This window comes from Scardinius erythrophthalmus (genome assembly GCF_964197995.2).
Source record: "Scardinius erythrophthalmus genome assembly, chromosome: 7".
NCBI classification, from domain to species: domain Eukaryota; kingdom Metazoa; phylum Chordata; class Actinopteri; order Cypriniformes; family Leuciscidae; genus Scardinius; species Scardinius erythrophthalmus.
This window is the reverse complement of record NC_138227.1, coordinates 10,076,781-10,093,185: the sequence shown is the minus strand read 5'-3', so window position 1 is coordinate 10,093,185 and position 16,405 is coordinate 10,076,781. Positions and strand designations below refer to the sequence as shown.

General features: G+C 42.0%; 1 protein-coding gene across 1 annotated transcript; it reads right to left on the bottom strand.

Moving 5' to 3' along the window:
* Positions 1-3,129: 3,129 nt before the first annotated feature.
* On the bottom strand, positions 3,130-5,936 carry fam181b (family with sequence similarity 181 member B). Its single transcript, XM_081369935.1, has one exon. The coding sequence runs from the start codon at positions 5,787-5,789 to the stop codon at positions 4,824-4,826; it is 966 nt and encodes a 321-aa protein (XP_081226061.1). The 5' UTR covers positions 5,790-5,936; the 3' UTR covers positions 3,130-4,823.
* Positions 5,937-16,405: the final 10,469 nt, after the last annotated feature.

Sequence of the window (16,405 nt, the reverse complement as noted above, 5' to 3'; positions counted from 1 at the left end):
GCATTTGCAAAATTTTGCATTTTGCATTTTCAATTGCATTTAATAGCCTAGATCACACCTTCCTATAAATAAAACATTTGTAATTGTTTTTTGTATGTTTGGGCTGAGTTTACATTGTTGTGACCTTTCAAGCACTTTAAAACAGGGAATCATTTTGTGAAGCAAATGATTCAAAGTTTTTAAAAGCTTCATTTCTTCCATCAATGAGCAATTTTCAAGCAACCACACAGAACAACTGCTAGCAACTGGCCTTTACTTTAAACCAACCATAAAACCCAAACAACCACTTAGTAGGCTATCACTATCACCCATTGAAACCCAGAACACCAAGGCCTGGTTTCACAGATTTCACAGGATTAAGCCAGGATTAGGCCTTAGTTCAATTAGGACATTAAAGTAGCTTTTATAAACATGCCTTAAAAAACATTACTGGCGTGCATCTTGAGACAAAACAATGGCACTGCCATATTTTAAGATATGTCAGTGCAAGTTTCTTTCAGTTAAAACAGCTCAAACATGCATTTTAGTCTGGGACTAGACTTACAGTAAGCCTTGTCTGTGAAACTGGAGTATAACATCCACAACAACAACATCCCAGCATGCAGATAGAAAATCTTATTAATCATCCAAAATACCCTATAGCAACTGAACTGCAATATAGATATCATCCAGACCAACCTAGCAAGAAATGCCTAGAAAAACTCTAGCAACAACAAAGCAATATGCATTAGTAACCAACCACTTAGCAATGTTCTAGCAACTAGCTACAACACTTACAAACAGTAGGCTACAGAACCCCTAAAATGACATGATGGGGAAAACATTTATTTCAATGCTTTTGTATTACCCCGAGAAACTTTGCAAGTGTTCTCATAACTGTTGTGATGTAAATAATATATGAATCAAAAATATTCAACAGCAGATTAATCTTTTAAACATCCAAACAAACTTAATTAACATTTTTTGCTGTGTGTGTTCCAATATGCTAAACATCACATTTATCGGAATAGAGAACTATGGGTAATCACATGAGAGCTGTTGACAAGAAGTGAATGAGGTTTGTGGAAGAAAAAACAGTGAATGTCATGCTGTAAGACATTGCAAACTAGAAAATACAAGCAATGCGGGTCAACAGGAGGTGAAGTGTGAAAACTGTCACTATAATTATGTCACATATGAATAGAGAGGCACTGATATCAGAATAGATCTTGGTGTTAAACAGCTCACCTGTGGATGTTTATGTGATTTTCTTTTCTCTCCAGGGAAATAAGTGAAGAGCAGAATCAAGTTTCTGTCATTTTATGATAAACATCTCCATGTGATGCAGACAGAAATGAATACTTGAGTGGATATCCGTGAAAACTTGTAGAGGTTCTTCTTGTTCGATTTTTTAGTCAGTTATTTATTTATTTTTTGTTGTTGTTGTTGTTGTTGTTGCTGAAACTTCCTCCACTGTAGCCCAAATTGTACATTCTCAGACGTTGTCAATCCAAATGAATTGAATCCAATTTCAAATTATAAAAATACTGTTTATACCTATGGCCTAAACGTTAGAATGCGATTCAATTCAAATTCGTTTCGTCACGTGCATTTCATTTATTACAGCGCATGCGCACTGCGTCAGTCTACAAAAAAATACACATCGTAAATAATAATAATAAAAAAAAACGCGATAAAAATCACCGGAAGTTACCTCGAGCAAAATTGGTGTTTTCTATTAAAACGTAAAATATCTGATTCCGTTTGTATCTCCTAGGCAAAACATTAAAAACAATGTCAAGAAATGCTTGAACGCATTTGATGAGAGAACTCCCTAATGATGCCTCGACATCTTATTAAACATGGGAAGACACGGCAGGTGGGCTTCTGCCAATAAAACAGTTTATTACACTGTTTATTAAAATAAATTTGTTAAGCTGCCATTTTGTATGACCAATAAAATGATCACACGTGTTATGTGTAGAACTAGCCTACAAGTTACCCAGTAGGGTAGAAGTTAATTTTTCATAACAATCAGAATTATAAAAACTAATTGAGTTATTATCTTCATATTCTTTGAATTTAGTCCTATTCTTAATATAAGTCTACTCTTCATTTCCTCTGACATGAAATAAAGATATGAAACATCAGTGGGGTGAAGCAAACTACAAAGAAATATCTCATTTTAATTATAGGCTACTGGAGATATCAAAAGCACACCCTGATGTAGAGGAAGGATTTGCTTGAAGCACCACTGCCATCTTGTGTAAAAGAAAAAAACAACGAATCATTCTGCAACATTGTCAGGTAAAGATTATGCAAGGTGTGTATAATGTAAAGCATTGCACACATTTAAGTTATGGAGGTGTTGAAGCGTGTTAATTACCTTAAACAGGAGGTGAGAGATATAAGCTTGTAACACATAAAACATTCCTGTTTAATGAACCTAAAAGCAGCTATAGCACTTGAATAAGTAATATCATTTGGACTTTAATATGCTGAGACTATTCTTGCACGATCCATTTAGGATTTTATCAAATAAGATGTTGCACAATATAAATGAAACATTTGCTATAGAAAATCTAACTGAAGTTTTCATTTAATCTTTTTCATGAATTGCAAAGCTAGGTTTTTAACCTGATATTTGGAAAAACGCAACAGGTTGTATTTATTCCTTAACTGTGTGTGTATGTATCATTTACAATAATGTGAATCTGAAAGATCTAGAGCAAAGTTTCTCAATCAGGGGCTCATAAACAAACTACTAAGCATTTGTGATGCGATAGAAACGCTAACAAGCACAGCAAATTTGGTTAATTAAAACTTAAGACTGTTAACTAAACTAGTGTACTAAATAAAAAGTCAGGATTGCAGTTCATTTCTAATGAAACAAAAGACTCTGAGCTCGTCAAATGAGGATGGAGACGTTTTTGGCCAACAGATGGTGCCATAACTTGAGAAGTGTTACACCCTTTTGTTTGCCATATAGTTTGAATGAAATGGTCATACATGCACTTATCCCTTGTGATAAACAGATGGGTTCTCTTTCTTTTTTTTATGTTTCGAGTTTTCTTAACACATGCTGCACATCGAAATCTCGGCTACTGATTAAAACAATAAACATGCAAAGAAGTATTTTTCTTTAATAGACATAAAGACCAGCTTTATTTTGTCCCATGACTTTATGACCAAACAAAACGTCCATCCAGTGCCCCTGTAGTCCATAGATTTAGATGTGTGATTCATTACTAGTAAACAGACAAGTATCTTGAATAGCAAATGTCAGACAAACTAAATGTTGCTCTCACTTCTTTTTTTTTCATGCAAACAATGTGAAGAAGAGTAAGCATATAAATTACAAAACACAGTTTTTTTTTTTTTTTACTCTTGGCTGATGTTTCCCACATAAAATTCATTTAAGACTACAACTAAATATAAAATATTTCATTAGCTTAATTTATTTTAACTATTTGTTGTTTCCCAATGCAATTGGAAATGTCTGATTCCTAATTTAACTCTCTATCCTAAACCAATGTAAGGCAATGGTGTTACAAAATAATGTTGTATATAGTTCCTGTTTTCATGTTGTGCTCCTTTTTTGATGAACATGATTATTTGTGTACTGCAACTATAACCCATTAACACCAATACATCATTTAGCTTATTTTGCACAATTTTACCACCTCTTCTCCTTTTGATCACTGTTTTACATACTCATAGTTTTCCATTTCTTCCAGAATACACCAAAAAGTTGTTTTAGATACAAATGTTCCAACATTGCATGTTAAGCAGTCGACAAACAATTGATGAACAAACAGTGATTAAAAAAATATGTAGACAGATTGTCTTGGTTGCCACTGTTGCAGAATGTTTCATGTTTAAAATTTGTCTTGACCCTAAAAAGTATTTTTCCACTTAAAACACACATATATATATATATTATGCCATTATATACAAAATATCAATCCAAGTGGCATTTATTTTTAAGAAAAATAGCACAAGCACAAAAAAACATATGACAAAAAAATTGTTTTTAAATTAGAAAACAACCCAAAATTATGTTTAAAATGAAGACTTGGTTGTTAAATGTTAGTGTATCATTGTCCGTAGTTAATGTGATGAACTACACCTGTTGTCTACAGTATGTGAACTTGAGGGGGATGGACTTCATACAGCCACTGTGACAGCATTTGATTAAAAATAACTGCAAAATCACAGAGTGAAATTAGTTCTAACATCATTTGTTTGCAGCTAGATGCCACTAGATTTGATATTTTGGCGTCTCATGGAAAAAAAATGCTTTTTAAGTGGGGATAAAGCATTCAAATACTTAATGGGATCACTGTATGCATGTAACTATTTAGTCTGTGACATAATTAAACAAATTAGCAGAACCCCCTGAGATCAGCTCTGTAACATATTGTTTCAAATTATTAATATTGTCAATCAAACAATGTCCATGTTACAAGAGTAAGAGGTCCAAAGTGTATCCATATATTAAGAATACTTTTTTTTGTTGTCGTTGTTTTATTTACAGGGAACAAAGTAACATAAAACTCTGAGGCATAGTTTTGTTTATATATGATTAGAAATGCATTCTGTAAACTGTAAGGATATATGTAAACTAAGGTCATCTTTAGATTGTAAGCCTTAACAGTTTGCAACTGTATACATGTTATCCCATCAAGCAATGTTTTAAAAGGGTCCATTAGCTGGTTTTGAGGCAAATATTTCAGGATTAAAATGGACATTTCATGTTGATAGCGTCCTTTGTCAATGCCATTCTGAAAATGCAAAAGTGATTTTGTTCCAATGTAATGTCTGAGAAAAAGAAAATCTCTGGCTTAAAGAGAAGAAAAGCTCCCTCTGTTGTATCCGTTTGCCAGATCGTAGGAGACTGGCGGTGTGGAGCAGTCTGTGAAGAAGTTTGAAAAGGTAAGTGCGCATGGCGAGCTCTGTTCCACAGGCACGCTGCCAGAAAGGTCTGTGTGAGTATAAAGATTTGGCTGTACTGGTACTGTCCGCATGTCTCCCGACTTTTTGGGGGTGTCGCTACAAGTGCCCCAAGGCTCGGTGTACAAAAACCCACCAGTTACAAAATGGTGGGAGTCATATGGCTCGGGGCCCATGGTCACCTCCTGTTGAATCCTGATAGGTGCGGTGTGGAATAGATCCTGCTCCGAGACCATGTTGCTGTAGTCGGGTCCAAGAAGCTCCAAGAACTCTGCCGCTTCCGGAGTCCCTCGCTCCAGGTCTTTGAGCGACATGCCAGACGTGGATGTAACTCTGGAGCTGTTGGCTGGCTCCGTGAAAAAGGATGGAGGAAGGTTTCGATGCCGCAGCGGGGGCTTCTTGGCCCTCTCTCCTCGTACATCCTTCGCTGGGTTAAAGAGGGCAGCCAGGCTCTTGCTTTGCAGGTTGGCCTGTATCCCTTCCTTCTTGGGTGGTGTTTTGCTGGAGAAGTTGCCTGTCGGGTTTTGAGGCGAGCCTTGCTTTTTGCATGGCTCCTGAACCGGTGTGGTCCCTGGCGAGATGATACCCGTGCACCTCTTAATCTGCTTCTGCAGGTACTTTCGGTGGTTGACCTTCCTCTTGGACTTCACAGGTTTGTCCAGCGCAAGTTTGATGTTGCTGGAAGCCGAGTCGATGAAGCTAAGCAGGTCCCTAGTGGTCTCCCTAAAGTCACCCTCGCAGTCCACCTCGCCCAGGAGACCCCCTTCCAGACCCTTTTCCACCTCATAATCCATGACCGAGCCAGGAAAACAGAAGTTTAAGAACTGAGAGTTCATGATGGCAGCCTGAACAGCCATCTCCTCTCTCTCTGCCACAAGCACAACACCTTCACGCAGGATGTATGCAATTGTCTTTTAGAGACCCTAAAGCATATTTATTATCTGCATTTCCAGGGTGGTTTGCTAACCCTTGGTCCTGTGCAGGACACCCTTACAGTTCGTCTGCACTCTGTCGAAAGCTGGAATTTGGGGGAAGGGAGGATTATTTTAGGGGGCAGGGCCAATGATGTCAGGACATCAAAGGGGAGGGGCCGAGGGACCCTGGGACTTAACTCTTTGCTCACGCCTGACCACCTGCAACTAAGAGGGATTTGTTTGAGGCATCCCACAGAGTAAAAAGACAATAGCCTCGGGTTCATCTGTCCTGGTCAAGTCTTCTTGTGCATGTCTACGTGAATATACACATTGTATGATATGAATTCTCTGAGAGCAACTACATTGGACTGCCCACAAGGAATCTGAATTACTTTTATCTTATTAAAGACAGAGTTTTATTTGTTAAATTTGATTTGATCTTTTGAAATAGACAGAGCTTAATAGGTTGTAAATTAAACACCTGACTCAAAATGTTAGCACACGAATGTTCAAATAGCAAATGTTTCCAGGTTCAACAATGTAGTTTATACTTTGTTCACGTTAGCTTAAACAGATTCTTAGTGTGAAGTAAACTCTGAAATGATTCTTAAAATAATGTATCTGATGCACTCACACATTTAATTAGTTGTGGCATTGTGGTATTTTATTCCTCTAAAGAATTCATCTACATTTTTTATTCTTTTCCTCATGTCTCACAAAGTACACCTCTTGAATTTGAATGCATATGTTGTATAAACTTGACCAAACCTTCCGGACATGTGCATTTGGCCCTGTGCGTTAAGGTGAACGCTTAGTTAGAGATGCATGCTTTGGGACAGGTACTGTTTGTTTTTCTACATGTTCTTCTAACTTCCTACAACTATCTTAATCTGTTCGTGGTGGAAGTTGATTTCTTGTGCATTCCCGCACCAGTGGGAATTTTAGCCTCTGCCTGACAACTATTATAGGCTGCCTTTGACATACAGCCCTACATGGTCTAAATAGCTTCTATTCTTCCTCGGCCAGTGAAAGGGATCTTTGTGCCAGAGATTCATTAAACTGCACCTCACAGCCCCTTCGTAAAATGAGGCTCAATAATGAACAGTCGATTTAACTAGAAAAGCTGCCGGAGCTGTTAAATTAAAGGGGAATAAAGTGCAGTTCAAGCCCAGTGTGCCAGAAGAAATGTTGACCTTAAGAAATCCTGGGTATGAGTGAAATAGCCGCTGTAAACAATTCAGCATTTGCAGGAAGTTTCTTGGCCAGCAGTGAATAATGAAGAGGGATCCAACACTGGGACTTTCGTAGGGGTCCGAACGGATCCTGATCTCAGTGAAAGCACTTAAGGGACGTCGCTCTGGTTTGTAATATGGTGAGCTTAGAAAGAAAACACTTGAGGATGTTGGGAGTGTTTGAATCAGGAGAGTATTGATATCAAAGATAATGTTTGATTTAGTGTTTCTCTCAATCAAATAGCTCAGAAACAAGGATTTTTGCTCATTGATACAGAATGTTTTTGGCCCAAAGCGTTGAAATTTCTGGACATGATGACTTTTCAAAAATATTTTGTCAAAATCCCATATACAGTTTTGTCCCATCTTTCTTTTGAGAGCCCGTAGACTTATGTAAAGTCAGTTCAGATGCACTTAATCTGATCCAATTCCAGTTCAGTCCACTAAACTTTACTTTCCCAGGCATTAAACACGTTTATAGCAGCCCTGACAAAGTTTCTTTTTTTAACGCATCCATTTCACTTAGCATGTTGTGAAATCACGTGCCAATGGACTGTTTCTGCCATGCCCCTTTTCTCTCTCACTTTGAGAGGTTTTCCCAGGGATTTTTTTTAATTCCCACCCCATAAGTGCATTTTAAGGTGAGGCAGTGAATCATTTGGATGTTGGAAAGGGGGAAAAAAAGGAGAAAGTCTAAGCGCTTTTGAGAGAGGAGGACCATCGAGAGTGTTATTATCATGTAAATTGTGATGTAGAAAAGAGACAGTGAAACTGATAGCAGTGATCTAATTATCTGTAGCCCGGCTCTAGACCTGGTCCTGAATGGGGGTCCCAAAGAAGCTGCCATGGCCTCACAATAAAACTGTGTACCACAATAGAAAAATAGCAACAGTTTAAAAACAAGCTTTTTTAATTTCTTTTTTACAGGGTTCGCCTCCACATTTCCAAAGTTACGGCTATTTTAAACCACACCAAAGTCCGTTTCCCTCTCACAGAATAGAAGTGACCACTATGATATTTTTAATTAAAGGGATAGTTCACCCAAAAATGAAAATTCTGTCATTAATTACTCACCCTCATGTCGTTCCAAACCCGTAAGACTTTCGTTCATCTTTAGAACACAAATTAAGCTATTTTTGATTAAATCTGAGAGCTTTCTGACCTCATCATAAACTGCAACGTAATTACCACTTTCAAGGCCCCGAAATATAGTAAAAACATCGTTAAAATAGTCCAAGTGACTACAGTGTTTCAACCTTAATGTTATGAAGCGACGAGAATACTTTTTGTGTGAAAAAGCCTTATAAATAACGACTTTATTCAACAATTTCTATTTTTGTATAAATCTTAATAGAACAAGGGAATAGACAATTTAAGTTTATGTGTTTTGTATTCATAATTTAAACAAATTTAAATATTTAAGTTTAAGATTCAAGTTGTAGGTTTTTTCTACTCATTTAAAATTCTTAATTCATATGTGATCAATATGTAAGGATTATTCAATTCAATTTGTTAGAATTTTACTATTAATCGAAATGTGTAAATCTTGAATGTTTTTTTCTTTTTTTGAGTGCATCAAGTCCCTTTAATCTATATGTATTTGTCCCTTTAATTTTCCTTTTTCAACAAGCCCCCCTCGTTCTTCTGGAGCCTAATTTTGGCACTGTGACATCACCATCCTAATGGCTGATATTTTCTTCTCTTCCCGCACAGAGCTTTTGTACATGGTAGTCATTCACGTTTAAGGGCTTGACGCACTAATTCCGGAAACAAGTTTCTATGGCCACATAAAGGCCAAAGGGATCAAAGAGGGTGAGGAGTAGAATACTGACACCAAAAAAAGGAGAAAGAATTGTGTGACATTAAAGAAAAGAGACCAAGGAGATTCCTAAGCACTTTGTAAAAGTTGCAAAAACTGGAGAGTCTATTTTATACTGTCAGTCCTACACATGAAGTTGAAAATAGTTCAATGACATGATCTGTTTTGGCTGAACTGTTAATTAACTAATTTATTTATTTATTTTTTAAAAATATGTTTTGCAAATCAAATAATTTTGACCTTATGTGTACCTTAGTTCGGCAGTCTGTGGTCAGTGAGAAATAATGACATTTTACATTTCTGGGTCACTACCCCGTTAAGATGTAAGCAAAATATATTTTTTTTCTTGATTGTTACAACACTTGGCATATTTAACGTCATTAAATGAACGGTGGTTTTTTTTTTTTTTGAAATGGTGATAAAGATTGCACTGACACAAACTTAAAGAGATTTAAATGAGAGTTTTTCTTTTCATTACCTTGGACATTCTTGCCATTGACCCAAATGCATATTAGTCTAGAGCATCAGATGATGTGGTCCTTGCATGACAATAAATGGATTTTTTTCAGGGGAAAACACTAGTGGAAAACAAATTATAAAGAAGCAAAAGAAATCAACAAGGTCAAACTAAGTTGAACAAACTCAGCAGGGGGAAGAACAAATGAGACGGCCGAGGGAACAACATTCATCTTTCCGCTTTCGATTCACGTCCATGGAAAGCTGCTTAAGCAAACGGACCATTGAAAGTGAGTATTGTTTGGTTATCGTTACACACCGCGCACCCCGCCCTCCACCCAGGGAATTTACAAACTCAGCACCCACTCTTTTTTTAAAACCCCGTTTTCCCTGGACTCCCTGCCCCCCCCAGACACCCTTTCCATGCTCTCCAGTACGACAGTGGGTTACACACTCACATATCTTCCCATTGGTGTGTGTGGTCTCAGTGTAACCACAACACATCCGGAACTAAAGACTCTCGGTCAGCAAAATACCAGCAACATATTTGATTGATGAAACTGTCAGGTGAGAAGAAAGGATGTTTAATGACAACAACAGGGACCTTAGAAAAGTGCAATAGTGTTTAAACCCCCCCCCCACTTACCCTTGATGTTTGTCTACATTTGTATGTTGTAACCATAAGTTATTCAGAATGGAAACTAAAGATTTTGTTCACTCTACATTTTTTTTTTAAACATGCTGTTTACGCTTGAACGTACTAGTGAACATCCAATGCATTTGGTAACCATAAAAATATAGTAACTGTCGTAAACATTTACTGAGACTGTGTTGTTATTCCAGAAACATACACTAAGATCTAAACAAAGAGATCTAGACAAAGTCATAAGTGGGAAGATTTAGTTCAAATATCCCACTTCCGACAAAATGTCCAATTGTCTTGGGATACTTCTCACTTTACAAATAGGATTTCCAACCCTAAATAGACCTTGGGCCTCATTTATAAAATGTTATGTAGAAACCGTCCAACATTTTATCTAAGATCATTGCTCAAATGTGTGTCTCTGTGATTCAGAGAAATAAATGTATGCACAAAAGAAACTTGCTTACACCTCTTCTCCCAGACGTGAAATCTATAAAACATAAATTATCTTAAAATTGTGCGCAGCTGAATGCTTTCAGATCTCTACCTTGTAAACACCTCCTAATTAATGTCATTAGCATATAAAGGAGCACCAGTCAACATCCAAATCCTTTACTTGAGAATGGCGAGTGGAAAGAATTGGTTAGATTTCCAAAAAAAATGCATATGCATGCTTAGAACCTGACATGGCATTTTTATAAATATGAACGTTGGTGTGAATTTTAGCGTATGCATTTTTAATTATTTTTTAATTGCTAGCACAAAAAAAACACATGGTGCATTCTTGCCTTACTGTAGCAGTAACAAACCCCAGTACTCAAGAGGGCGATAGAGTTTCCGCATGCACATTAAAAATGGATGTGTTATTATTCAGGATTGCTAGCTTCCTGAATAATAACATCCATTTTTAATGTTAACATAATGAATTTTTAATGTTGACTTGATTAAATATATTTAATCAAGTCAACCTGGAAGTTTGTTCATCATTATAATCTTCAGAAATTAGCACAACTTTTGGGAATTTTGAAGCCTAAATACAATTGGCAGAAGTAAAAAGCTAAACATAGACATGGCGTAGTTATTTTATAGCCTAACATCCCCACCATTAAGCTGCCGACAACTCTTTCAGTCTTTATTTAAAAAACATTTTCCCTGAAAGTGTGAGTTAGAATAGTTTGTAAGAAAGTTTGAATAGAATAGATTGTGTTTCGATTATTACCACAATAAGGTTGTTCAACTGAATAGTTTACCTGTCTGTCTGTATATAGTCACATGTAGATACTTGCTAGCAACAGCCCCGTTCACACTACAAGCGACTTTATCGCTGCATGTCGCCAGTGGCTGGCGATGAGGTCGTTAGAGGGCGTTCTCACTTCTGGTTGCCTAGGTAATGTTTGTGAGTGACATTCACGGATGTTACGTGTTGTAGACAACAAATCTGTTTTCTTGCGCTACAAGCTAACATTTTGGAAGGTAAAAACTAAATATAAATGGGATCAGTACATAAAATGCATAATATTAAAGATGAATGAGAAACAGCGAGTGCCCTGTGCTATCGCGGCTATTTAACTGCAGAAAATGGGCAAATAGGCCTACTGGTCTTTCTGAGTTCACGAAACCATTCGGGCTCGGAGTCAGCACGGCGAGTACCACTGTATGTACACAGAGACATATCATAAACTATTGGACAGTTTCTGACTGCTAAAATAAACTTCTCATTCATCTTGCCTTGGTCAGACGCTGCACTGAAGAGTGACGGATCACCGTTTGCTCCACTGACTTCACTCCTATTGGTTGTCGCTCGCGAAAGTCGCTCTTCATTTGCATAAAGTTAAACATTTCTCAACTTTGTCGCGTCGCCAGACACGCCCTATCCAGTCGCCAACGGTCGCGACCGCGCGTGTCGCCGGAAGTCGCCCGCTCCCCATTGAAAATGAATGGTATCGCGTCGCTTGGTCGCGTGTAGTGTGAACGTACCTAGTAACCGCCTTTTCCAAGTGAAGTAAAAGCTTTAAGAAAATCACAAGGTGGTTTTGCTGATGCGTTTTATGTTGAAGAATAAAATGTGAAAACATCTTGAGCTTGTGTTCACCACATACCCCATTTCAGGCATTAAACTAAAAAAAAAAAACATTTAAAAAACCCATTGACTTCAGGACAATGGAATCAGTTCTAAAATGCAATCTCATTTATGGGTTTTGGCCTACAAAAAATGACAAAAAGCACTTTACTAGCAAATGACAATAATGTACAAAATCATGTCCCTGCCCAACATTTTTTTCTTATTTGAGAAGCCGTTTCACTCGGATATATGGGGATGGGAAAGAAAGGTAGGTTCTCTTACGAGAGGTTCTCTCGTATTGCGTAAGTAGCTTACTCATCGGGAAAGTCTTCTTTCTTCGAGATCTGAAGCCAAAAAATTATCCTTAATTTTGTATTCATTGTCAACGCAGTGCAGCAGCCGACAGACCCAGGCAGGCTAAATAAGCGTGCTCATTGGCTGCTCGGCTGCAACTGCTTAAGCCTATCGGTGAGCGCTCTGAACGCGGCAACCAATGAGGGCGCTTTGCGCCCTCCACACCCTTCTAACCGTCAGAATGGGCGTGGCCAGCGTGTATATATTCAGCGCTCACAGGCTAAAATTCTGATTTTCTTGTCTTCAGCGACGCTCTTCGCATCGCTGGATCTTGAGAGCCGCCGCCGTTGAAACCAGCGACCAGCAAGCTTAGGACAGCGCCTGAGGAAGCCGGCCGTCTTCGCCGCCTTCAGCCATCCGTGCCTGCTACGCTATCCGGCGACATATCCTTTACATTATTACTGTTTCTGTGTGTACTCTAAAAGAGCACGAGGCGTTTTTGTAAAAACGCCTCGTTTTTGCGGCTCGTGCCGCGCCCCGCTCAGCAACGGAGACCGCCACCTCTCTGCGCTCTCCGCCTGGGCCGCGGGCACGCCGCCACCGCACTCTCCGAGTGCGAAGAGCTTTCAATGTCGACCCTGCGGGCTCGACTTGAAGCTTTCGACCAAGCTGTCGCTCCGCCTGTCCCTGCCGGGCCGCGCAATAAGAAGCGCCGCTCGCAGCGACTACCGGAGACTGTTGTGACTGAGGAGCTCGCCGGAACCTCTCCCTCGAGCTCTCTCTCGCCCTCTCCCTCCCGGCCGCTCAACCGCCGGCTCTGCCCGCGCCGCCGCCGCGTCAGGAGATGAGGTGAATGTGATAGATACCCGTACTCTCCCTCTGTTCGAGCCGCGCAAACTAAGCCGCTCACAAGGGATGGCAGAAGCGGACGGTCTCGGAGCGAGTTTCCTCTCCCTCTGTTCGAGCCGTGCAATACGCCGCTCACGAGGGATGGCAGGAGCGGACGGTCTCGGAGCGAGTTTCCTCTCCCTCTGTTCGAGCCGCGCAAACTGCGCCGCTCACAAGGGATGGCAGGAGCGGACGGTCTGAGCTCTCTTTACGTTACAAGAAAGCTACTCCGTCCTCGCGCGTCACTGGTGAAAGGGGAACAGAGTGTTTTCGTCCCGCCGTGGCCTGGACTATAACCTCCATTCTCACACATTTCTCAGTCCCCTCTTAAGTTCAGGCGACTGGAATTGTTACTATTGCAGTATACGAGCCTGTTATAAATACACGCTCGCCTGCAAGCAAACGCTGTCACAAGACATGATGACGCTAACCGCGTACTAATGTATTCTCCCCTGTGGCTCAGTGGCGGAATCCTAGACTGTCAAGCTAGAGACCCGGGTTCGGTCCCCGCTCTCGCGGCAGTTAAAGTTTATGCTGTTCGCTTCTCCGAGCTCGCAGCCAGTTTTTCTTACATACAGAAAACAAGCCCGCTCTCTCCCTCGTTGGGCCGTGCAGATTGCGCCGTTCAAGGGATGACAAAGCGGACGGTCACGAGCAGCGTTCAGCGTGCGCGCCTCACTCACCGGCGAAAAGAGAAGAGAGTGTGTTAGTCTCGCTACGGCTGGACAACCGCCAATCCTCACACATTTCTCAGTCCCCTCTTAAGTTCAGGCGACTGGAAATATTACTATTGCAGTAAACGAGCCTGTTTTAAACACACGCTCGCCTGCAAACGAACGCCGACGCGACACATGAGGTCGCTTTTTATATGCTCGCGCTAACTGAAAGCCTATGTGATTCCCCTGTGGCTCAGTGGCAGAATCATACGCTTTCATGCGAGAGACCCGCGTTCGATCCCAGCTCTCGGGGAAAATAAAATTTATGCTGCTTGCTTCTCCGAGCTCGCGGCCAGTCTTTCTTACTTACAGAAAGCGAACCCGCCCCTCGCACCACACCTTCTCAGGGTGCTCGAGTATTTTTTGAGCGTCTAAACACGAGAGAAGAAAAGACGGTTAAATCCCGCAGCCCTGCGGCTGGACCACCGTCGAAGCTTAACGCTCTGTCAGTCCCCGTTGCCACGGCTACTGCAGCTGTTTACCCCGCAGTCAACGAGCCGGTATCTACTCGCTCGCCTGCGCGCATCCGCCGTTCTCACGGCAACCCAGAAAATGTCAAGAGCATAATGTCTGGTTGCACGGCTGACGCCGTATGTGTTTCTAGTACAGTGAATGTGCCCACGTTCTGTGCTCACCCCTGTACACAAGCACTATACATCCCGTGTCTCTCACAGAGCCCACTCTCATGAAGCAGGCAAAAGCCGCTTTAGTGTTAAAAGTAGGTCACGTGTCCACTTCTTCGTGCCCACACCTACTCACTGCCCGCTCTGTCACACGGCCTTGCACGACCGGTCATGTTTTAAATGTGAGTCCTGTGCCCGCCCTCGAGCGCTCACACATACATTTTCGCGCCTCACACTATATGTTCCCCGTCCAAAGCCACCGGGACACTGTGTGTAAAACGGCCAGCTATCGCGACGTGCGATCCGCCGTATCTAACCACCAAGAGCGCGCGCGCCGCGCCCGCCCCTGAATGTAACTCCTGTGCCCGCCCTCGAGCGCTCACACATACTAACGAACATTTTCGCCCCGACGCCGCCATCGCGCGTCGCGCCTCACACTTTATGTTCCCCGTCTAAAGCCACCGGGACACTGTGTGTAAAACGGCCAGCTATCGCTGCGTGCGATCTGCCGTATCTAAGCACCAAGAGCGCGCGCGCCGCGCCCGCCCCTCCGTTTCGAGCTCTCGAGCCCGCGATGCGCGGCGATCGGAGCCCGGAGGCCATTCTGCCCCTGGCTGCACACGCAAAAGCGTGGGAAACTATTCCAGGCGCATCAGAACGGGTGCTAAGCACAGTAAAACAGGGCTATACTCTGCAGTTCGCTCGCCGCCCTCCGCGCTTTCAAGCGCGTATCGAGACCAGAGTGAATGGGGAAGTAGCACATCTACTTCGAGCAGAAATAGCTACACTTCTGTGCAAAAGGGCTATGGAACCGGTTTCCCCTTCCATGAGCGAGTCGGGCTTTTACAGCCGTTATTTCCTCGTTCCCAAGAAGGACGGAGCACTCAGACCAATTTTGGATCTGAGACGTTTGAACGAGGCTCTTATGAGAAGACTGTTCAAAATGCTCACAACCAGACAAATTCTCGCGCAAATTCGCCCGAGGGACTGGTTTATATCTCTCGATCTAAAAGACGCGTGCTTTTCAGATCCTGATAATACCCCGTCACAGGCCATTCTTGAGATTCGCCTTCGACGGTCAGGTATATCAGTACACGGCCCGCCTGTCGACACAGCGCGCGCGCTGCATTCGACGCCTGGCCGCGTCTCTCCGGCCGGGCAGCACCGTACCTCTCAAAACATTTCAGAGGCTACTGGGTTGTATGGCCTCAGCCGCAGCAGTGCTTCGGCGGGGTCTTTTACGAATGCGCCCGCTATAATGCTGGCTGAATGCCCGAGTGCCTCACAGAGCATGGGCTTCCGGCGGTATTCGCATCAGAGTGACTCAGAGCTGCGTTTCAGCTCTGAAGCCCTGGTTAGCGGCCGACTGGTACCAGCGGGGAGTGACAATGGGAGCTATCTCACACCGCAAAATTATCTCGACGGACGCTTCCAACTCAGGCTGGGGCGCTCTGTTCGAGGGCAAACCGGCTTTTGGCCTATGGTCAGACCGGGAAAAATGCCTCCACATAAACTGTTTGGAGATGATAGCGGTCGAGAACGCGCTCAGGCGCTTCCTCCCATTCATACGGGATCACCATGTGCTAGTCCGCTCGGACAACATGTCCGTGGTATCCTATGTGAACCGACAGGGCGGTGTCAGATCCAGGAATCTGTGCAGGCTGACAGAACGCCTTCTCGTGTGGGCTTACCGCTCGCTGCGCTCGCTGAAAGCCGCGCACGTACCGGGCCACCTGAATGTCGGTCCAGACAGACTGTCCAGGGACAACATTCCCCCGGGAGAATGGTCTCTGCACCTCCAGACAGTCCAGTTTCTCTGGCGCCTA

Excerpts from the sequence above, each read along its gene's own strand:
- fam181b (XM_081369935.1), bottom strand. The coding sequence starts at position 5,789 with ATGGCTGTTCAGGCTGCCATCATGAACTCTCAGTTCTTAAACTTCTGT.